Below are 24,219 nucleotides of genomic sequence, written 5' to 3' on the forward strand. Positions count from 1 at the left end.
AAAGATTAACATTAATCAAGTGATAATTTTATACGCTAAAACCGACTAAAAATATGCATGTTGCAGATTTTGTTACTCATAACTCAATACCCCCGAGAAGCCATATCACGCCATGTTTAAACAAATCATCCATTCTGAACATGACTTCTCGCAGACATTTACACCTCTACTCGGCATTGTCTCCTAGACATGTACCCACATAGAACGGTTGCTTTTACCGGTTGTTTCCGATATCTCGCAACCAAATGCAGGAATGATATCCCCCCACCTGTAAGACTGCTCAAAAGGAAGCAAACTTTCAAACAACTTTAAAAAGTTATTATTTGCAAAACAAAAATCGGGGATACCAAGCGGCTTTTTGGTTGCGGATTTCAGAATATAATAGGTACTTCAGAGGATTTCTATGAGATATTACCCCGAACCTACATTTGTATTATTTTTATTTGTTTTTTATATTATTTAGAAAAAAAATAGTATTTTCATCCACACTTACATCACACCACGTGATCTGGGTTCCGACAGAATACCAGTGCTTTGCTCGAAAGAGTGAAGCGTATAGCTCAGTCGGCACCCGTTTGTTGTTGCTGCAAAGCACACATTGTAACTACTACTATTCCACTCTTCCTGTTATGTCTATCATATTTAAAAGATTCTGTATTTTGTTTTAATTGATTGTGTATTCCTCTCTTTGTCTATGGGTTTCTAAAGTGTGTGTATTTGCAGCAAACAAATAAATGCTTTGTCTATCTATCTATCATCTAAATACACATTAACATAAAACAGACCATCACATAGACCTTACCAACAAAATCTTCTTTACTCCGTTGTCGGTAGTCACGTGGTATTCGCACGAGCGCAGTGCTTTGGTAATCTAGCTTTATGAGCTCAAGGTACGTCATGGAGCTAAATCGCCAAAGCACCGCACCGCACTCTCCGCAGGCCTTCTTGTAGAGATCGTAGCTTCTCGAACACACATTCCTATACGTTGACCCTTTCAGACCCGTCCAATACAACGGGGTGGTTTCGACGCGATCGCATTGACGTTTCGGGAAGACAAAGGTGGTTTTGGACTACACAATTTTTCGGGCTAATTTCTAAAACAGGGCAGTGTAATAACAGGACTTCAAGGAGTATGTAGGTAGGGATAGGGAGAGCAAGGCACACGATAAATAAGGCCCGAGAAATTTTATAGTCTAAGTGGTTGAGCTCATTTCAAGTCAGTTGATTTCATATTTTGTGAATGTGTTAGATGTCCCCTAGTAAGTATATATTTATTTTGTAGCTCTCGAGATTTTCGTGTCTGAAATGGTTATTATATGACTACCCTAGGAACTGTTGTTTTTTTCTCGATGGCGACAAGTTCGGCTGATTGGTGTCTATGGCGGCGCTCCGTGTTGAGGCACGAGGCAGCTCTGAGACTGGGCCACTCAGAGTCACCTAGTACCTGACACGGACCGCGCCGCACCGAGGACTCGACAGCCTAGATCAAAGGATTACAATCATTTGCCTACCTACATTTAATAAATGTGTCGCTGCATTTTGTTTCGATCCAAGATACGTACTCGAAAGATAACGCACATTTTTCATTCGGACATTTGGTAAAGCGTGAAATATCAAGTTCCAAATGTAGAATAAAACACTGATAGAAAAACTCGTAAGTCATCGACCGAGGGAGCGAAGGACGTCCAGGTACCTATTCTAAAGTACAGGTCGCATTTTTCAACGGATTCTAGTGAAACTCTGTGTGCAAGTTTGATAATTATACGGACTCAACGTACTGTCCATTCTTGTATTGTATTTTATTGTAAATAGTGAGGGTTCGCTCGGTGTACAGTGTACACTCTACAGGCAACAGTGTACTGACCGGTGCTCCTCTCTCTCTCGGGCAGCTCGTCGTGCTCGCTCATCCAGGGGTGGTGCAGCAGGTCGGGCAGCGCGGCGCGGCGCGGCGGCTCGGCGCGCAGCGCGGCGGCGAGCAGCGCGCGCGCGGCGCCGGACAGCCCACAGTGTACTGACCGGTGCTCCTCTCTCTCTCGGGCAGCTCGTCGTGCTCGCTCATCCAGGGGTGGTGCAGCAGGTCGGGCAGCGCGGCGCGGCGCGGCGGCTCGGCGCGCAGCGCGGCGGCGAGCAGCGCGCGCGCGGCGCCGGACAGCCCACAGTGTACTGACCGGTGCTCCTCTCGGGCAGCTCGTCGTGCTCGCTCATCCAGGGGTGGTGCAGCAGGTCGGGCAGCGCGGCGCGGCGCGGCGGCTCGGCGCGCAGCGCGGCGGCGAGCAGCGCGCGCGCGGCGCCGGACAGCTTGCGCCAGGGCCCGGCGTCCGACGCGCCGGAGCTCCACGCCGAGTAGCGCGCGTCGGACGGGTGCGCGCGCTCCCACGGTAGCTCTGCGCAAATATGTTACACTTATTATTTTTCATCCCACCGACCGGTAACGAGCCTCCTGATTGTTCAAAAACGAATGAGAAAGTTGCATTTTATCCACATGTGGGGCAGCGTGATCAGATACAAGTTTTTAGTTGTTTCCTTGTTAGCTGATAGAATTTAGTTTTAAATGATGATTTTGAATGACGTTCATTTTGATTTGATTTGTTTTCGTGTTTCTTAGTTTTTTTTTGTTTCATAGTTGGTATTTTCCTCACGTTGGTGTGGTGAAAATTTTTGTGTTTCACTCGGAGGCAGTTTGTTTAACCCTCGTGCCTTGAAACCCTCGCAACGCTCAAGTTTCCACTTTTAGAACCACTCGCTACGCTCGTGGTTTAATTTTGAATTTTTTCGCTTGCTCGGTTACAACAACTTGTACCGCCCGTGGCACACACAATGTTTTTCATCACACTTATGAGAAATAAAACTTTGTAAGCGAAATAATTCTTTAAAAAAATCGTCCGCCATATTGTCATTTTTGACAGATTAGACATCGAAGACACAGACATATTCGGCATTCACAGCAATTAAAAATTGTGTAAAAATATTTTAAACAGCTATTAAATTAATCAAATTATATATTTATAAAAACAGACACTTAAAAATGGTTTATAAACATCAATATTTTAAAACCAAAACTCATTTATACCTACTTGAAAAAAGTATGCCCATGGGCGTAATAAAAAAAAATCGATTATGCCCGTGGGCATAATATAGCTCATTCCATCTGAGTATGCTGGCATACAATAACACCGTTTAGGCGTTTACGAGCAAATGTGATAGAATTTATTATAATATTATGTGGGAGTCATTCCTAGCGAATAATTGTGATTTTTTGGAATACTACTCATTAATATAACTGCTGCGGTTTTGATAAAAATCGAGAAAAAAATATCATAATACGAAACTATTTATACCAAATAGTTTGGAATTCATAGGTTAGCATTTAAAATGCTCGTAAAACAAATTTCAATAAAAAAACTTAAACTTACAACTTTGGATTTTGAGTCTATTCCATAGAAATAATAAATGATTTTAAAAAACCGCACCCGTAACAGATATATGAAGTATAGCAAAAAATCACAAATAATTCGTGTTATGTTATAACCATTTGCGAGGATATTAGTATTTTTTGCCGTTCTTGAATTATAATGATCTTTAGTTGTACTAATACATACATTTTTTGAAAAAAATCATAACTACTTTTATAAAGCCAAAACGTTTAAAATTCATACTTTAGCATAATAATGATAGGCAGGATCCATTTCCACTTTTAACATGGAAACAATAAACGATTAAAAAAAACGCACCCATGACGAAAATTTGTAGTATAAATAATAATAATTTTAAATGGCCTGTACCACGAAGTCGAAGCGATGCGCGACAGTATCGCTTGTTCCGCTATATTTACTTGTGTGTCTTTGAACACACAAGTAAATATAGTTATGTAACGTTAATATAAATTTACTTAGGTATATTATTGGAATCACAACTGTATCCATACTAAAAAAATGATTTAAAATGTGTTTTTACGCATAATATAACTTTAAAAATACTTAGTTGTGATATGAAAATGTCCTTGCTTATGGGTGCTCGTAATTTTTAAGTTTTCGCGAACGTTCGGCTGCAGCAACTGACGCGCGTGGATTGTCAGCAGCGACGGCCAACCTCGACGCCTGGTCGGGGTTCGGATACGCGGACTAGATGCATTTACGTAAACAATCTGGTGCATCTATTATATTTGTGCTTTTAACTATTGAAGTTCTAAATCAGTAAAGTAATAAAAAAAAATAGAAGCTCATACATAAACCACAATGCCAATTAACTATTTCCCTAATAATTACATAATTTAATAACTTAATAATTACATTTTTACTTCATTTCACTGTGAATTTCCTGTCACAAATTCAATATGAATGAGCATCTAAAATAAAAAAGAAATCAACAAGAACATGCAAATACACAAAGCAATAAGTACTGCAAATTAATTGTAACACAAGCTGAAAATAAAGTATAACAGAGTTCTTCCCATATGTTCATAGTAATAACATTCAAATGTAATATAATAAAATAAATCTTTATGAAAAATGTACAAGTCTGATTCTAAGGACTAACTGTTTCGGAAACTCACGTTCTGTGGAACACATGTGAAGGACCCAGAGAAAAATAAATAGAAACAAAAAATAAAATGCACATTCAGCAGGCGGCGGGGCCGGGGTCGGGGTCGGCGTCGCTCGACGGAGTGGCGCGGCTCGTAACTTCGGTACCATAACTTTAGGGCCGCACACGCCTACAGCTAGGATACCAAAGACACCAGCCGCGCGCTCGGAGGGCCACTACGCATTCAAGTTAGCTGCAAGTACAGTCACGGCAATAATGCCAAATTAAATTATTAAAGGACACTCGGGTCAGATACAGAACTGGCTAAAAGTATCCCACAATTTTAGATGGCTGTCTTTTTCAGAGAGCAAGCAGAGCAAGGTTCATCAGAGAGAACTATCGGTTAAAGAAGACTTATCACAAAGTCGCGTAAGTCAGCCGCCTCTCCGTAGGGACAGTCGATGCGTAAAAAATGGTTTATTTTTAGCCAGCCAGGTCAAATAAGATAGCAAACAGCTCGCCAGAGAAGAGGTAAAGCCGCTACCTACCTCCGGCCAGCATGGCCAGCAGCAGCAGGGCCGCTACCTACCTCCGGCCAGCATGGCCAGCAGCAGCAGGGCCGCGGCCCACAGGTCGGCGGGCGGCGCGCGGTAGGGCGCGGCGTAGGGCAGCGTGCCGCTACCTACCTCCGGCCAGCATGGCCAGCAGCAGCAGGGCCGCTACCTACCTCCGGCCAGCATGGCCAGCAGCAGCAGGGCCGCGGCCCACAGGTCGGCGGGCGGCGCGCGGTAGGGCGCGGCGGCGGCGCGCAGCACCTCGGGCGCGGCGTAGGGCAGCGTGCCGCTACCTACCTCCGGCCAGCATGGCCAGCAGCAACAGGGCCGCTACCTACCTCCGGCCAGCATGGCCAGCAGCAGCAGGGCCGCGGCCCACAGGTCGGCGGGCGGCGCGCGGTAGGGCGCGGCGGCGGCGCGCAGCACCTCGGGCGCGGCGTAGGGCAGCGTGCCGCTACCTACCTCCGGCCAGCATGGCCAGCAGCAACAGGGCCGCTACCTACCTCCGGCCAGCATGGCCAGCAGCAGCAGGGCCGCGGCCCACAGGTCGGCGGGCGGCGCGCGGTAGGGCGCGGCGGCGGCGCGCAGCACCTCGGGCGCGGCGTAGGGCAGCGTGCCGCTACCTACCTCCGGCCAGCATGGCCAGCAGCAGCAGGGCCGCTACCTACCTCCGGCCAGCATGGCCAGCAGCAGCAGGGCCGCTACCTACCTCCGGCCAGCATGGCCAGCAGCAGCAGGGCCGCTACCTACCTCCGGCCAGCATGGCCAGCAGCAGCAGGGCCGCGGCCCACAGGTCGGCGGGCGGCGCGCGGTAGGGCGCGGCGGCGGCGCGCAGCACCTCGGGCGCGGCGTAGGGCAGCGTGCCGCTACCTACCTCCGGCCAGCATGGCCAGCAGCAGCAGGGCCGCTACCTACCTCCGGCCAGCATGGCCAGCAGCAGCAGGGCCGCGGCCCACAGGTCGGCGGGCGGCGCGCGGTAGGGCGCGGCGTAGGGCAGCGTGCCGCTACCTACCTCCGGCCAGCATGGCCAGCAGCAGCAGGGCCGCTACCTACCTCCGGCCAGCATGGCCAGCAGCAGCAGGGCCGCTACCTACCTCCGGCCAGCATGGCCAGCAGCAGCAGGGCCGCTACCTACCTCCGGCCAGCATGGCCAGCAGCAACAGGGCCGCTACCTACCTCCGGCCAGCATGGCCAGCAGCAGCAGGGCCGCGGCCCACAGGTCGGCGGGCGGCGCGCGGTAGGGCGCGGCGGCGGCGCGCAGCACCTCGGGCGCGGCGTAGGGCAGCGTGCCGCTACCTACCTCCGGCCAGCATGGCCAGCAGCAGCAGGGCCGCTACCTACCTCCGGCCAGCAGGGCCGCTACCTACCTCCGGCCAGCATGGCCAGCAGCAGCAGGGCCGCTACCTACCTCCGGCCAGCATGGCCAGCAGCAGCAGGGCCGCGGCCCACAGGTCGGCGGGCGGCGCGCGGTAGGGCGCGGCGGCGGCGCGCAGCACCTCGGGCGCGGCGTAGGGCAGCGTGCCGCTACCTACCTCCGGCCAGCATGGCCAGCAGCAGCAGGGCCGCTACCTACCTCCGGCCAGCATGGCCAGCAGCAGCAGGGCCGCGGCCCACAGGTCGGCGGGCGGCGCGCGGTAGGGCGCGGCGGCGGCGCGCAGCACCTCGGGCGCGGCGTAGGGCAGCGTGCCGCTACCTACCTCCGGCCAGCATGGCCAGCAGCAACAGGGCCGCTACCTACCTCCGGCCAGCATGGCCAGCAGCAGCAGGGCCGCGGCCCACAGGTCGGCGGGCGGCGCGCGGTAGGGCGCGGCGGCGGCGCGCAGCACCTCGGGCGCGGCGTAGGGCAGCGTGCCGCTACCTACCTCCGGCCAGCATGGCCAGCAGCAGCAGGGCCGCTACCTACCTCCGGCCAGCATGGCCAGCAGCAGCAGGGCCGCGGCCCACAGGTCGGCGGGCGGCGCGCGGTAGGGCGCGGCGGCGGCGCGCAGCACCTCGGGCGCGGCGTAGGGCAGCGTGCCGCTACCTACCTCCGGCCAGCATGGCCAGCAGCAACAGGGCCGCTACCTACCTCCGGCCAGCATGGCCAGCAGCAGCAGGGCCGCTACCTACCTCCGGCCAGCATGGCCAGCAGCAGCAGGGCCGCGGCCCACAGGTCGGCGGGCGGCGCGCGGTAGGGCGCGGCGGCGGCGCGCAGCACCTCGGGCGCGGCGTAGGGCAGCGTGCCGCTACCTACCTCCGGCCAGCATGGCCAGCAGCAGCAGGGCCGCTACCTACCTCCGGCCAGCATGGCCAGCAGCAGCAGGGCCGCGGCCCACAGGTCGGCGGGCGGCGCGCGGTAGGGCGCGGCGGCGGCGCGCAGCACCTCGGGCGCGGCGTAGGGCAGCGTGCCGCTACCTACCTCCGGCCAGCATGGCCAGCAGCAACAGGGCCGCTACCTACCTCCGGCCAGCATGGCCAGCAGCAGCAGGGCCGCGGCCCACAGGTCGGCGGGCGGCGCGCGGTAGGGCGCGGCGGCGGCGCGCAGCACCTCGGGCGCGGCGTAGGGCAGCGTGCCGCTACCTACCTCCGGCCAGCATGGCCAGCAGCAGCAGGGCCGCTACCTACCTCCGGCCAGCATGGCCAGCAGCAGCAGGGCCGCGGCCCACAGGTCGGCGGGCGGCGCGCGGTAGGGCGCGGCGGCGGCGCGCAGCACCTCGGGCGCGGCGTAGGGCAGCGTGCCGCTACCTACCTCCGGCCAGCATGGCCAGCAGCAGCAGGGCCGCTACCTACCTCCGGCCAGCATGGCCAGCAGCAGCAGGGCCGCGGCCCACAGGTCGGCGGGCGGCGCGCGGTAGGGCGCGGCGGCGGCGCGCAGCACCTCGGGCGCGGCGTAGGGCAGCGTGCCGCTACCTACCTCCGGCCAGCATGGCCAGCAGCAACAGGGCCGCTACCTACCTCCGGCCAGCATGGCCAGCAGCAGCAGGGCCGCGGCCCACAGGTCGGCGGGCGGCGCGCGGTAGGGCGCGGCGGCGGCGCGCAGCACCTCGGGCGCGGCGTAGGGCAGCGTGCCGCTACCTACCTCCGGCCAGCATGGCCAGCAGCAGCAGGGCCGCTACCTACCTCCGGCCAGCATGGCCAGCAGCAGCAGGGCCGCGGCCCACAGGTCGGCGGGCGGCGCGCGGTAGGGCGCGGCGGCGGCGCGCAGCACCTCGGGCGCGGCGTAGGGCAGCGTGCCGCTACCTACCTCCGGCCAGCATGGCCAGCAGCAGCAGGGCCGCTACCTACCTCCGGCCAGCATGGCCAGCAGCAGCAGGGCCGCGGCCCACAGGTCGGCGGGCGGCGCGCGGTAGGGCGCGGCGGCGGCGCGCAGCACCTCGGGCGCGGCGTAGGGCAGCGTGCCGCTACCTACCTCCGGCCAGCATGGCCAGCAGCAGCAGGGCCGCTACCTACCTCCGGCCAGCATGGCCAGCAGCAGCAGGGCCGCTACCTACCTCCGGCCAGCATGGCCAGCAGCAGCAGGGCCGCGGCCCACAGGTCGGCGGGCGGCGCGCGGTAGGGCGCGGCGGCGGCGCGCAGCACCTCGGGCGCGGCGTAGGGCAGCGTGCCGCTACCTACCTCCGGCCAGCATGGCCAGCAGCAGCAGGGCCGCTACCTACCTCCGGCCAGCATGGCCAGCAGCAGCAGGGCCGCGGCCCACAGGTCGGCGGGCGGCGCGCGGTAGGGCGCGGCGGCGGCGCGCAGCACCTCGGGCGCGGCGTAGGGCAGCGTGCCGCTACCTACCTCCGGCCAGCATGGCCAGCAGCAGCAGGGCCGCTACCTACCTCCGGCCAGCATGGCCAGCAGCAGCAGGGCCGCTACCTACCTCCGGCCAGCATGGCCAGCAGCAGCAGGGCCGCGGCCCACAGGTCGGCGGGCGGCGCGCGGTAGGGCGCGGCGGCGGCGCGCAGCACCTCGGGCGCGGCGTAGGGCAGCGTGCCGCTACCTACCTCCGGCCAGCATGGCCAGCAGCAGCAGGGCCGCGGCCCACAGGTCGGCGGGCGGCGCGCGGTAGGGCGCGGCGGCGGCGCGCAGCACCTCGGGCGCGGCGTAGGGCAGCGTGCCGCTACCTACCTCCGGCCAGCATGGCCAGCAGCAGCAGGGCCGCTACCTACCTCCGGCCAGCATGGCCAGCAGCAGCAGGGCCGCGGCCCACAGGTCGGCGGGCGGCGCGCGGTAGGGCGCGGCGGCGGCGCGCAGCACCTCGGGCGCGGCGTAGGGCAGCGTGCCGCTACCTACCTCCGGCCAGCATGGCCAGCAGCAACAGGGCCGCTACCTACCTCCGGCCAGCATGGCCAGCAGCAGCAGGGCCGCGGCCCACAGGTCGGCGGGCGGCGCGCGGTAGGGCGCGGCGGCGGCGCGCAGCACCTCGGGCGCGGCGTAGGGCAGCGTGCCGCTACCTACCTCCGGCCAGCATGGCCAGCAGCAGCAGGGCCGCGGCCCACAGGTCGGCGGGCGGCGCGCGGTAGGGCGCGGCGGCGGCGCGCAGCACCTCGGGCGCGGCGTAGGGCAGCGTGCCGCTACCTACCTCCGGCCAGCATGGCCAGCAGCAGCAGGGCCGCTACCTACCTCCGGCCAGCATGGCCAGCAGCAGCAGGGCCGCTACCTACCTCCGGCCAGCATGGCCAGCAGCAGCAGGGCCGCGGCCCACAGGTCGGCGGGCGGCGCGCGGTAGGGCGCGGCGGCGGCGCGCAGCACCTCGGGCGCGGCGTAGGGCAGCGTGCCGCTACCTACCTCCGGCCAGCATGGCCAGCAGCAGCAGGGCCGCGGCCCACAGGTCGGCGGGCGGCGCGCGGTAGGGCGCGGCGGCGGCGCGCAGCACCTCGGGCGCGGCGTAGGGCAGCGTGCCGCTACCTACCTCCGGCCAGCATGGCCAGCAGCAGCAGGGCCGCTACCTACCTCCGGCCAGCATGGCCAGCAGCAGCAGGGCCGCGGCCCACAGGTCGGCGGGCGGCGCGCGGTAGGGCGCGGCGGCGGCGCGCAGCACCTCGGGCGCGGCGTAGGGCAGCGTGCCGCTACCTACCTCCGGCCAGCATGGCCAGCAGCAGCAGGGCCGCGGCCCACAGGTCGGCGGGCGGCGCGCGGTAGGGCGCGGCGGCGGCGCGCAGCACCTCGGGCGCGGCGTAGGGCAGCGTGCCGCTACCTACCTCCGGCCAGCATGGCCAGCAGCAGCAGGGCCGCTACCTACCTCCGGCCAGCATGGCCAGCAGCAGCAGGGCCGCGGCCCACAGGTCGGCGGGCGGCGCGCGGTAGGGCGCGGCGGCGGCGCGCAGCACCTCGGGCGCGGCGTAGGGCAGCGTGCCGCTACCTACCTCCGGCCAGCATGGCCAGCAGCAACAGGGCCGCTACCTACCTCCGGCCAGCATGGCCAGCAGCAGCAGGGCCGCGGCCCACAGGTCGGCGGGCGGCGCGCGGTAGGGCGCGGCGGCGGCGCGCAGCACCTCGGGCGCGGCGTAGGGCAGCGTGCCGCTACCTACCTCCGGCCAGCATGGCCAGCAGCAGCAGGGCCGCGGCCCACAGGTCGGCGGGCGGCGCGCGGTAGGGCGCGGCGGCGGCGCGCAGCACCTCGGGCGCGGCGTAGGGCAGCGTGCCGCTACCTACCTCCGGCCAGCATGGCCAGCAGCAGCAGGGCCGCTACCTACCTCCGGCCAGCATGGCCAGCAGCAGCAGGGCCGCTACCTACCTCCGGCCAGCATGGCCAGCAGCAGCAGGGCCGCGGCCCACAGGTCGGCGGGCGGCGCGCGGTAGGGCGCGGCGGCGGCGCGCAGCACCTCGGGCGCGGCGTAGGGCAGCGTGCCGCTACCTACCTCCGGCCAGCATGGCCAGCAGCAGCAGGGCCGCGGCCCACAGGTCGGCGGGCGGCGCGCGGTAGGGCGCGGCGGCGGCGCGCAGCACCTCGGGCGCGGCGTAGGGCAGCGTGCCGCTACCTACCTCCGGCCAGCATGGCCAGCAGCAGCAGGGCCGCTACCTACCTCCGGCCAGCATGGCCAGCAGCAGCAGGGCCGCGGCCCACAGGTCGGCGGGCGGCGCGCGGTAGGGCGCGGCGGCGGCGCGCAGCACCTCGGGCGCGGCGTAGGGCAGCGTGCCGCACACGCGCGACAGCAGCCGCTCGCGCGACCCGTGCCGGAACAGCGTCGCCAGCCCGAAGTCCGAGATCTTCACCTGCCGTCATACGCCTACTTAGAGCGCTTTCACATTGGCCGGTCCGATGTCGGATACCATCACAAACAAGTATAAACAAATTACTATTTCTGCCCTCCGGGCGGAAAGCGTCAACTTTGCACCCGCTGCGCTAACTTTGTTGCCGCTTTCCGCCCCCGTCGAGCAAAAAAATAGTATGCGCACCACGGGAGGAATCGTAGGACATTCCATTCCGCGTGTTTGCCACACCCTCGTGCCTTGAAACCCCCGCAACGCTCAAGATTCCACTCTCGAACCACTCGCTACGCTCTGTTCGATTTTGGAATCTTTCGCTTGCTCAGACATTAATATTAGCACCACTCGGTTAAACGACAACTTTGCCCCCTTGGAAACAAATAACTATTCTTTATTAAAATAAAAACGTTAATCTAAAAAGGTACTTCGTGCCATAGGGACTAGCGGCCAATTCTCTAAGGATTATCCGATATCAGATGTCTTTCTTTGTCGCCCAGAATCGGTACAATATTCTACCTAATTGGCGTGGATGCACTGATGGATGATGAATGTCCCGCCACTAATTCAGCAAACGCCTTTATTATAATCCTTTCTGAAGACAAACATCTCACGTCTGCTTTGCGCTCAGACTTCACTTCACTAATCCAAAAATTGAGATGTGTTCCATTTATTTGTCAACATATCCAGATGAGGAAGCAGAAATCTTTTTAGTTTACAAATATTGTTTTACCAAAACTTTGATCTGTAACATCCTATTTAATTTGCGATTGTATGTTTGTTTACGCAATATGATTAACTGAACAAATACGGCACTTCCAAGACAAACGGATGTGTCACGGTTTAAGCGTAATGTACCTATTTCACTATTATAAGTAAGTTTGATGAAGAAAATGTAGTTCTTTATATGTGACAAATATTAAACCTCAATAAATCATTGATTGGGTATCTATGGACGGGCCTTACGGGCACTAAGAATGGCGCTAGTTCAGTGGTATCACTCATGAATTCGAGCCAATCGTGCAGTCTAACGGAACTAGTTGCGACCAATCGCGCACGTGGTGCGAACACATCGACCTATCGTGTTGTACCTTTAGATATATGTCAATCCAATAAATCTGATATATCAAGATAAATTGGCAGCTATAATATTGTGCCAGCCCAGTCAGTGCAAGTATTATTATGAACATCAAACTTCTATGAAATTATGACGTGTACTTAACACTCGTGACTCGCACATGCTGGGCTATCAAAATCGTTGCCAACTTAACTTGGTCACGACTTTTTTTCGATTATGTAATCAAAAATAACACAAACTAGCGTAAGTAAATAAGTAGATTTAGGGTGGGTTGCTTCAAATACAATTTGACTGAATAAATTAGCTGTACTGTCATCAAAATTACTGTGAAGCTTTCCATGAAATATAATTTCAGAAGACGTTGTTAGGAGTACTAACAATTCAAACGATCCTTATCATATTAACGGTTGGTGGACACTAACTTGGTCCCTGTCATCGAGCAACACGTTTTCTGGTTTGAGGTCTCTATGTGCCACCCCTCGGGAATGCAAGTAGCTCAGCCCCTGGAGGATCTGGCGCCAGTAGCGGCGCGCCAGCGTCGCGCACATCCCCCGGTCCGGCTCGATGCGGTCGAACAACTCGCCTCCCTGTGGGATTGTCCTCTTGTAATTCTATGTATAGCAGCATTTCGGATCACTATTTTGCCTCCTGAATGCTAAGTGAAGTCAGACACCTTTGACTTTTATGGACCAATTTGACCAATTTTTTTATATGCCATATTCCAACTGAAATTTCACAACCTCGGGCTCGATAAAGATAGTTTATTTTTCAAGTAGGCATATTACAATGAGCTTATAAACGTCAAATGAAGGTACGCCGGCTCTGGCCTTACACCTCTGACCCGAGAAGATTTTAATCCTTCCTAAATTGTAGAAGGGTATCCGAAGAGGGTATGGGATCGGCAAGAAACTCCGCGAGATACATCTTTTCAAAACATTACATTTTATTACTAACATGTATTCAATTTCAGAGTGTATAAGGGAGAAGTAGAAGAGGGAGCTGGAAGGGGTAGACCTCGGCGGACTTTCTCTAATCAAATCGGGGAAATCCTGAAGAAAGGCCAGGTCAGGAGCACCCTAAACCGACGAGCGTGTATGAGGAATGTCATGAAAGTTATTAGATTAGATATTTATTTGTAAAGTCATGTACATAAGATGTTATTACAGTTATACAGTAAGCTTCCATGACACCCTGTCAGGGCACACAAATTGTCTTATATCTAGCTTAATACTAAACGAAGGAAGCGAAAGAGGTATGTCAGGATCGTAGCAAGTGGAAATCTGTGGTCTCTGCCTACCCCTTCGGGAAATAGGCGATATTATATGTATGTATGTATTCAATACAAAAAAAAAAAAAACAATTTAAATTTATATGGAATGAGAAAAGACGTAAAATAACATAGTAGGTACTTTCCTATGGAAATTTGATGCACTAGATTGCTAATGCAGGGCGTTATCATTGCCAAACATCCCTATCCTAGGTTAGGGAACAGAGGCAGGGAACACTGTGAATACTACTACTACCCTATGTCCTTCTCCGGGACTCCCAACTAGTTCCATAGCAATTATCATCTAAATCGGTTCAGCGATATCGTGAAGAGGTTTCGCAAGCCAGTGAGACTAGAGTCGTGTTACCTGTGCATACTCCAGGAACATGTAGTGGTGCGGCGGCGCGGCGCGGGCTCCGAGGCAGCGCAGCACGTGCGGGTGGCGCAGCGCGCGGTGCAGCGCCGCCTCGCGCGCCGCCGTGTGTGAGGCCGTGTTACCTGTGCATACTCCAGGAACATGTAGTGGTGCGGCGGCGCGGCGCGGGCCCCGAGGCAGCGCAGCACGTGCGGGTGGCGCAGCGCGCGGTGCAGCGCCGCCTCGCGCGCCGCCGTGTGTGAGGCCGTGTTACCTGTGCATACTCCAGGAACATGTAGTGGTGCGGCGGCGCGGCGCGGGCCCCGAGGCAGCGCAGCACGTGCGGGTGGCGCAGCGCGCGGTGCAGCGCCGCCTCGCGCGCCGCCGTGTGTGAGGCCGTGTTACCTGTGCATACTCCAGGAACATGTAGTGGTGCGGCGGCGCGGCGCGGGCCCCGAGGCAGCGCAGCACGTGCGGGTGGCGCAGCGCGCGGTGCAGCGCCGCCTCGCGCGCCGCCGTGTGTGAGGCCGTGTTACCTGTGCATACTCCAGGAACATGTAGTGGTGCGGCGGCGCGGCGCGGGCCCCGAGGCAGCGCAGCACGTGCGGGTGGCGCAGCGCGCGGTGCAGCGCCGCCTCGCGCGCCGCCGTGTGTGAGGCCGTGTTACCTGTGCATACTCCAGGAACATGTAGTGGTGCGGCGGCGCGGCGCGGGCCCCGAGGCAGCGCAGCACGTGCGGGTGGCGCAGCGCGCGGTGCAGCGCCGCCTCGCGCGCCGCCGTGTGTGAGGCCATGTTACCTGTGCATACTCCAGGAACATGTAGTGGTGCGGCGGCGCGGCGCGGGCCCCGAGGCAGCGCAGCACGTGCGGGTGGCGCAGCGCGCGGTGCAGCGCCGCCTCGCGCGCCGCCGTGTGTGAGGCCGTGTTACCTGTGCATACTCCAGGAACATGTAGTGGTGCGGCGGCGCGGCGCGGGCCCCGAGGCAGCGCAGCACGTGCGGGTGGCGCAGCGCGCGGTGCAGCGCCGCCTCGCGCGCCGCCGTGTGTGAGGCCGTGTTACCTGTGCATACTCCAGGAACATGTAGTGGTGCGGCGGCGCGGCGCGGGCCCCGAGGCAGCGCAGCACGTGCGGGTGGCGCAGCGCGCGGTGCAGCGCCGCCTCGCGCGCCGCCGTGTGTGAGGCCGTGTTACCTGTGCATACTCCAGGAACATGTAGTGGTGCGGCGGCGCGGCGCGGGCTCCGAGGCAGCGCAGCACGTGCGGGTGGCGCAGCGCGCGGTGCAGCGCCGCCTCGCGCGCCGCCGTGTGTGAGGCCGTGTTACCTGTGCATACTCCAGGAACATGTAGTGGTGCGGCGGCGCGGCGCGGGCCCCGAGGCAGCGCAGCACGTGCGGGTGGCGCAGCGCGCGGTGCAGCGCCGCCTCGCGCGCCGCCGTGTGTGAGGCCGTGTTACCTGTGCATACTCCAGGAACATGTAGTGGTGCGGCGGCGCGGCGCGGGCCCCGAGGCAGCGCAGCACGTGCGGGTGGCGCAGCGCGCGGTGCAGCGCCGCCTCGCGCGCCGCCGTGTGTGAGGCCGTGTTACCTGTGCATACTCCAGGAACATGTAGTGGTGCGGCGGCGCGGCGCGGGCTCCGAGGCAGCGCAGCACGTGCGGGTGGCGCAGCGCGCGGTGCAGCGCCGCCTCGCGCGCCGCCGTGTGTGAGGCCGTGTTACCTGTGCATACTCCAGGAACATGTAGTGGTGCGGCGGCGCGGCGCGGGCTCCGAGGCAGCGCAGCACGTGCGGGTGGCGCAGCGCGCGGTGCAGCGCCGCCTCGCGCGCCGCCGTGTGTGAGGCCGTGTTACCTGTGCATACTCCAGGAACATGTAGTGGTGCGGCGGCGCGGCGCGGGCTCCGAGGCAGCGCAGCACGTGCGGGTGGCGCAGCGCGCGGTGCAGCGCCGCCTCGCGCGCCGCCGTGTGTGAGGCCGTGTTACCTGTGCATACTCCAGGAACATGTAGTGGTGCGGCGGCGCGGCGCGGGCTCCGAGGCAGCGCAGCACGTGCGGGTGGCGCAGCGCGCGGTGCAGCGCCGCCTCGCGCGCCGCCGTGTGTGAGGCCGTGTTACCTGTGCATACTCCAGGAACATGTAGTGGTGCGGCGGCGCGGCGCGGGCTCCGAGGCAGCGCAGCACGTGCGGGTGGCGCAGCGCGCGGTGCAGCGCCGCCTCGCGCGCCGCCGTGTGTGAGGCCGTGTTACCTGTGCATACTCCAGGAACATGTAGTGGTGCGGCGGCGCGGCGCGGGCTCCGAGGCAGCGCAGCACGTGCGGGTGGCGCAGCGCGCGGTGCAGCGCCGCCTCGCGCGCCGCCGTGTGTGAGGCCGTGTTACCTGTGCATACTCCAGGAACATGTAGTGGTGCGGCGGCGCGGCGCGGGCTCCGAGGCAGCGCAGCACGTGCGGGTGGCGCAGCGCGCGGTGCAGCGCCGCCTCGCGCGCCGCCGCGGCCAGCGCGTCGCTGTCGGGCGCGGCGCGCACAGTCTTCAGCGCCACGCACGCGCCGCTGCCGCTGTTCACCAGCAGCCGCACCCTGCCCGACGAAACGTATACGCTAGGAATAGTGCTCCTAAAATATCATCATTCCGAAAATCCAGTTCAATGAATTGGAATTTTAATGCGATCTCTCGTAATGGCTCATAATAACTCAAAAACGGCTGGACCGATCATGTGTGCTATAGTTTTCATTGAAAGTATTTACGAAGCTTTTGTTTCCCGATTTTCTTCATATTTTTTGGGCCCATGGTTAGAGCAAAAGGTAGAGGGGGGGGGGGGACACTTTTTTTTCTGTCGGATAATAACTTTATCAGAAAAGGTTTTTTTAAACCTTTATTCGTTTTAGACCTATCTAACGATATCCCACACTATTGGGTCAAAACAAAATAAATTTAAAAAAGCAGCCAAGTGAGAGTCAGACTGGCCCATGAAGGGTTCCGTACCATTTATGACGTACTAAAAGAAAACTACTTACTAGATCTCGTTCAAACCAATTTTCGGTGGAAGGTTGCATGGTAATGTATACCATATATTTTTTTAGTTTTATCATTCTGTTATTTTAGAAGTTACGGGGGGGGGGGGGGGGGGGGCTACTATTCAGTTAAGAAAAAAATTATATAAGAAACCTCAATATAATTTTTAAAGACCTATCCACAGATACCCCACACGATGGGTTTGATGAAAAAAAAAATTTTTGAGTTTCAGTTCTAAGTATGGGGAACCCCCAAAAATTTTTGCATTTTCTATTTTTGTGTGAAAATCTTAATGCGGTTCTTCGAATACATTTACTTACCAAGTTTGAACAGTATAGTTCTTATAGTTTCGGAAAAAAGTGGTTGTGACATAAACGGGCATTTGGCTACGGAACCCTAAAAATGGCCATACATATTGTCACATGAAAAATGCTATAAAATTGAGTCTCATTTCAGTAATTAGCAAAAATGGGATCCTTGTTGGCTACGGAATCCCGAAAAGCAAGTAAGTAAAAAACAGATCACGTCACGAAAAACATGTTTAGCACATTATTTATTTGTTTTGAATCAATCAAAACACCCCACCCGTAAAATTAAATAGCTTGAGATTTATACCAGAGTCTAACACTCATTAAAGCCTAAACCATTTCTATTTCTACCATCTCCAATTCTCCCTCAATTGCTCAAAGGTTAACTGGAAGAGATCCCTTAAAGGGATAAGTTCGCCTTTGTACTGATGTTTTGAGTGTTTTTTTTCCTGCTTTGTTTTCATTTTTGTACAATAAGTATTAAGTTAATTAAGTAGTAGTAAGAATCCTACAGGTATTTACTTATACCTTAAGGTTTTTTGAATTAATCTCGATTCCGTGGCCACTGCACATTGTCCAAGTGTTATTCCAGTTTCCAGATCACAAGTCATAGGACTCGCATTTACATATTCAGCTCGGTCAGACGAGAGCACTTCCGATCCGCTTTATGGCCGGTTAAACAATAATATGCTTTTTAATGTTTTTACAGATTCTTTCAAATCTTATTCCAGTAAAAAACGTAGATAAATGCCGTCATAGGCGTCACGGTGCGGTCTCGGCGAAGTTCAAGGACACATCCTCGGTCAAGTAAACCCAACTTGCGAAAGAACTATATCCAGGCAAAGGCTAGATCCTGAAACTTAGTTTACTTCAGAGTAGCTTGAAGTTAGGTGCGGAGCTGATGGTTAAACCAGCGTAGCGACCTTGGGCGTGCAAGCGTAATGAAACACACACCATGTGTTTTTATTAGTTTTATTACCTGCATTATGCACATCTACGTCAAGTAAATATACTAGGAAGTAGAATTGTTTTATTTGCGAATTCTTGTAACATTTCATGTGAATTTCTGCTTGTCGTTAACATTTGTTTAATCATGGCGTTACCATTAATTAATTTACTCGACGCCGAAAAGGATTTTGATTGTGAGCGCCGAAACTATTTTGAAAGAGTATCGATTGATGTTCATGGTCCGTTACATTTTCAAGCATTACAAAAAAGAGCAGTTTCTATAAGACTGTCCGTGGTCATAGTTTTTCAAGCGTTCTACATGTTACCATCTAAATAAAAAATGTTACAATCCCTATGTAATGTACATGACTTGCAAGTTTCACCTAGGGTTGGTTCAGTTCAAATTCGAGTCCTTTGAGTCTTCTGCTTTAAGGCTCGATTCAGTTTTTCAGGACGAAACTTAAGTTCTTTTCAACTTCTTAGAGTCCCGAGTCTCTTGTGAGTCCTTTTCGTAGAACTCTATTTGTTATATCACAAAACGGCTCGACTCTTTTGACAGCTTGCTCGCTTTTTAAGCGTAGAGTCACGTAAAAACGAGTAGACTTCTTCAAATATCGACTCAAAAGACTCAAGTTCCAACCAACACTATGTTACATTACCTAACCTTGCCTTGCAAGAACATCGCCTTCTGTGCTCCCTATACGCATTACTTGCAACTTCCTGGAGCTGTTTACTCCCGCGTGATGTACAAATCTCGCTGTTGTTAGTTAGGCACGGCGCCGATATTCCTGCAGCCGCCGCCGAAATATAGCGGCAGTGACCGCGCGGGGTGGATAAACTCTCAAGGATGGCGCGTTTTTGCTCCACGCCGCCGCCGCCGCTGCAGCGCGGTTCCGCCTCGCGCCATCACCACCATGTATATTGCTTGACAATCTTCGTCCATTTGCTCACATTATTCTAGTCCGTCCAAGCTAACTTTTCATCGACTTGAACAGAACAGTGAACGAGTGTCATTATAAACGTCATATTGTCATAGAAATGTGACATTAATGATAACATTTCCACACTTTGTCATTTCAAATGGCATGCAGAGTTTGGTTTGGTCCAGTGATGGTTGGAAAAATGCGCTGGTGGCCTAGCGGTAAGGGCGTGCGACTGCAATCCGGAGCTCGCGGGTTCAAACCCCGGCTCGTAGCGTATCCTCTAGATTGGAAGGTCAGATGGCAGTCGCTTTCGCAAAAACTAGTGCCTACGCCAATTCTAGGGATTAGTTGTCAAGCGGAGCCCAGGCTACCATGAGCCGTGGCAAAAAAACGCCGGGACAACAAGAGGAAGATGATCAATAGAACACCGACTGTTTACTAGTGCCCAACCGAAGTGTCGGTTTCGGGCGTTTCGGCTCATGGTTCGGTTTTGACAAAAAAAACACCAGTTTTGGTCGGACATGATTAGAACAGGTGTGCCACTTGGGGTATGCCTTTGGAAACGGGGGACGTGAAGTCATGTCAGCGCCAGATCTGCCACGAAAGTGGACGACCCGCGCAAAAACGCCTTTCCATACAAACAACATTTTCCTCTCTTAGATATAAATTCTTTTTTAATTCCCTTCTCAGTTCATTATATTCAAGCAGTCGGTTTTTGTTTTGTTTTTATAATAATTATTATATTTAGGGTTCCGTAGCCAATATACAATAAGAACCTAATATTTTAATAAATTTTAGATCGTAATGTATTTTGTTAGCCGCTACTACTGTCTTAAAAACGAAGAAGTGTACATAGTTATTATTTAATTATTATTTTTACTCTTAATAAAAACGTATTTTTACAAGTTAACACTTGAGTGATCACTAGAATATAGAACTAGCATCGATAGTCGAGTTTATCGATACAGGAACTCCCTACTTGTCAAACAATTTTGCCCCACGGATTCCTATGTCTGGTTATTACCATAGAAATAGGATAGTATAGAACGACTGTCAAACTTCGAAAGTGTGGCCAAAAATGAAATGCAAGTGTGTGCGTAAATTGTCTATGTGCAAACAAAAATAGTGATGTCATGTTACAACATATTAATAATCTATCGATGTTTAACTGCTTTATCGACTACTTTTTCAAATGTGTTTGAAAAAGTTGAAAATGATAAAGTTGAACTTGTTTGAAAATGTGTTCGCAAAGAGTTGACTTACCAAAGAAAATTTGAATTTCGCACCTTTTCCTGCTGACAAGTTGGGTTGGGTGTGTATACGCTGTGTACAAGTATACGCTGTCTTGTGTTTCCTTGTGTTGGCGGCAAAGCCGTGGAAAAGTGGTTAAAATATAAGTACTGTGTTGGAAAGTGAAGTTTAAATTTATCGCTAAACATGTGCACCTTCAAAAAAGGTATTATAACAATCGTTATTATTTTAAGTCGGTTATAAAGGTAATATCTCTTTTGATATCTTGTGAACAACTAATTCCATACCTACTAATATACCGACAAGTTATCGATACAGTCATATGAACATTTTGTCAAGCCCTAGCGTAAAGTAACAGTTTAGGTTTTTACACAAAATATTCTAAATTATTGACTAATATGATGAAATATTAACACACAATTGAAGAAAAACTTATAATGAACTGTATAAATTGGTTTTTTACTCTTTTTATGTTGTTAATTTGATAAAATATCGTTACGAAAAGTTCGCTAGGAATATCATAATTACCTGTGAAATGAGTATTTTCTTGGGTTTTTTGGCACTGAAACACTACAACCCGGCACACAACATGACACCATCGTCCCTAATTTACTTAATATATATTTTTCTTTTTGATTCTCTTATATTTTTCTCGTTAAAAAATACGGCAAAATGAATTTGGCCGCCTCGGCCGCCTTCGAACTCAAAATTGGTTAAGTTTTCTCATATGTAGTCTGCCTCTTTCGCACTTATGGCTTGTTCATATACGTCATGGCTTCTCTTTCGCACACTTCATCTGTCTGTCAAGCGAAGCGACTGACATGTCTCTGGTTATTACATATTTATTACAGGGACTTAGTCAACTTGTGTAATAATGTTCTGTAATATTTATTATTTTATTTATTATTTATTATTTTAGTATGGGACCAATCCCGAAATCGCAAAAAAAATTACTCTCCCATAGAAAATGACAAGGTCAGAGTCAGACAGCCGAACTGTATGAAACAGACAATTTTATTTTCGCGATTTCGGGGTTGGTCACATAGTAAAAGATGCTCAGTGATATTCACCCCGTAAATGATTGCAGGTGACTAAATAAACACCCTGTATTTAATGTCTGTCACGGAAGTGTTGTTATTAAAATGATTCATTAATTATTGATACAAGCACTCTATATTTATACTATTTTTATTATTATTGGACGCTAACAAAATTTGGGTAACTGGACGCTAACAAAACTGGTAAAAAGTGGGAAAAAAATTCCCAGTAGTTACCACTGGCAACAAGTAACAACTTGGTGGTAACTAGTGGGAATAACCCAAGAATTTCGAAAAAATTGTATTGAGATGACAGGTGCGGCCAGACATGCAGGGACTCGCAGTACGTACGTACGGACGTACAGTGCAGAGACACTTGTTCTAAGAAATGTGCGAGTTCGTTTTACTCGCGCACCGAGGGTTCCGTACAAACTTTGAATTATCTCGTGTAACTACAAAGGCGAAAGACTTTTGATCAGAAGTACCTATACTAAGTATAATTATGTACAGCGCCACCTATCGGCAATTCTCACTAATTTGCGCGATGTAATGCACGAATGTTGGTTTTTCGAGTATAATTCTCTATCATGTGAACCGATTTCAAAAATTGTTCTTTTCATTTGAAAAAAGGTGTCTTTAAGGTGGTTCGACTAGGTTACCCAAAGCTTAAACCTCACTAGATGGCGCCACAATTGCAAATTTTGAGTTTTAATTTTTTTGTTGAGTAGTCTTGGTATTTCTATACTGTAAATTATGTTTAGCGCACTCTTTAAATAAATATTGAACTATTACAACAAACATTGAACACTTCATTGTACAAAAACTACCCCTTAATGTCGACAGAATGTTTCTTGACTCTATTTCTAAGTATCACTCACACATTAAAACAGTCTTACTGGGATCCTTGTAGTAAACAATTTGGCACAGCGTGAGTAGGCTTCAATAGCGTTGCGGTATGTACGTGGAAATACATGCAAGAGGATGTGGGTTCGAGACTCATTTTTTTTTTGTTATCAGTATTATCAAGTACCTATTATTAATAAATTATTTTATGAGAAATCTGAGCGTTTTCCATAAAAATATTAAAAATCTGATTCTCACACATCATGATATTTTTGGGTTCTTCCAACTCAGAATTACTAGCATAATCAATCCTCGTGCTAAAAAAACCCAAAAATTTGTATTGAAATTTTAGTTTTACACTGAAATTTCTTTCACACTAAAATGTGACGTAATGGTATGGATATTTTAGGATATCTTTTTTTAATGCTAGGGTGGAGAAGATTCTAAGTAGAATGAACCTAAGAAAGTCCAAATTAGTAAGTCAGATTTTCCGGTATTTTTTTCAAAAAAAAACGCTGTTTTGTTCTAAAATTAAAGCAATCACTTACTGCGCAGCCTTTAAAAAAGTAGGTACTATTTTACAGTAGAATTAAAAAAAAAATTACGATACATCTAATTAAATTACAGTGAGTTACAAAATTGCATGGCCTTCTATTTATAACCATTATAAAAAGAAATGAGATATTTACCATGTTTGTTTATATTATTGATTTCCCGATATTTTGACACAACTAGAAGTTTCACACAATGCCTAGAGATAGAAAATTATTTATTTATTTTATTTATTGTCAATTTCATTCAACGGATCACATCATATCCAATTTATGTGTTTATGTATTGCATTGTTTTCTACCTAGTTGGTTATTAAATTCTGTTACTGCAATAATCTTTATCTACATAAAATATACCAACGAAAGTTTAATAAAGTATATATTAAAATGAAGTACACAAAATCAGGAATTACATATGACAATATCATTCAAAATCGCCTCCTCTGGCTTTGACACAGGCCCTCAAACGACGAGGCCAGTCATCAATAGCGGCACGCACGATTGTCATGTCTAATTCCGTCACTGTCTTAACTATGGCCCGCTTGAGGGAGTTAAGATTTGTGTGGGGTTTAGCACAGGCTTTCTCCTCAATAACCTGCTATATGGCATAATCCAGGGGGTTAAGGTCCGGGCTGGAGGACGGCCAGTCTTCGTGGGCAATAAAGTCAATTTTGTTCCTTCGAAACCAGGCTTGAGTTGTTCTTGCCTTATGTGCAGGAGCTGAGTCCTGTTCAAAGACCCATGGCTGGTTTTGAAATAGGGTGTGGCTTAAGGGCTTCACTATTGGTTCGAGAACGGTTTCCAGTTTCCGGTTTTCACACCTTTTTCACAGAAATGAATCTGTGTTAGCCCTGAGTATGACACACTCAAAATCATGTTTGGCGGGTGCCCACATTTGTGTATCGCAATAGGGTTGTTTCCATCTACAAATCTTAGGGCATAATTGTATCCCAATAAATTCTTTTGGATTATAAGAACATGTTAAACTACTTTTAGGGGACCTGTAATGACCATATTTTTGTAAATATTGAATTTAAAATATATTTTGGCACACGTCACGTGACCAAACTAGAAACGTCTTTGAAGATTCTGATGACGTCACAACTCTCGGATTAACATACACTGTTGACAGTTAGGCTTTAAACAACAAATGACAAATGTCAGTTGACAGTTCGTATCTTCTACGTGTGTATGTAGTTATGTGTCAAACCGTAAACTGTGACGTCATACAATTTTCAAAGAGCGTTTTGGGCGCGAAAGCATCTGTCAAAATATATTTTGTTAATTTAACATATTTAAAGCCGTTTTTAGTATAAAAGCTGAATTTTAAGGCAACTTTTAGTTAATATAGAAAGTAATACAAGCGTTTCAAAAAATTGGAATACGATTCTCTTTTAGACCCCAATTCAT

At 52.6% G+C, this 24,219-nt stretch overlaps 1 protein-coding gene across 1 annotated transcript in view; it reads right to left on the reverse strand.

The window, feature by feature from the left end:
- The window catches only part of LOC133515589 (serine/threonine-protein kinase Chk1-like), a 30,540-nt gene that overhangs the window by 1,341 nt on the left and 4,980 nt on the right, over positions 1 to 24,219 (reverse strand). The window contains 7 exon segments of the mRNA XM_061848172.1: positions 501 to 584; positions 1,865 to 2,058; positions 2,060 to 2,384; positions 10,898 to 10,963; positions 11,060 to 11,252; positions 12,744 to 12,908; positions 16,314 to 16,512. Of these exon segments, the coding sequence (XP_061704156.1) occupies positions 501 to 584; positions 1,865 to 2,058; positions 2,060 to 2,384; positions 10,898 to 10,963; positions 11,060 to 11,252; positions 12,744 to 12,908; positions 16,314 to 16,512 (1,226 nt within the window).

The sequence above is a fragment of the Cydia pomonella genome, chromosome 2, assembly GCF_033807575.1.
Source record: "Cydia pomonella isolate Wapato2018A chromosome 2, ilCydPomo1, whole genome shotgun sequence".
NCBI classification, from domain to species: domain Eukaryota; kingdom Metazoa; phylum Arthropoda; class Insecta; order Lepidoptera; family Tortricidae; genus Cydia; species Cydia pomonella.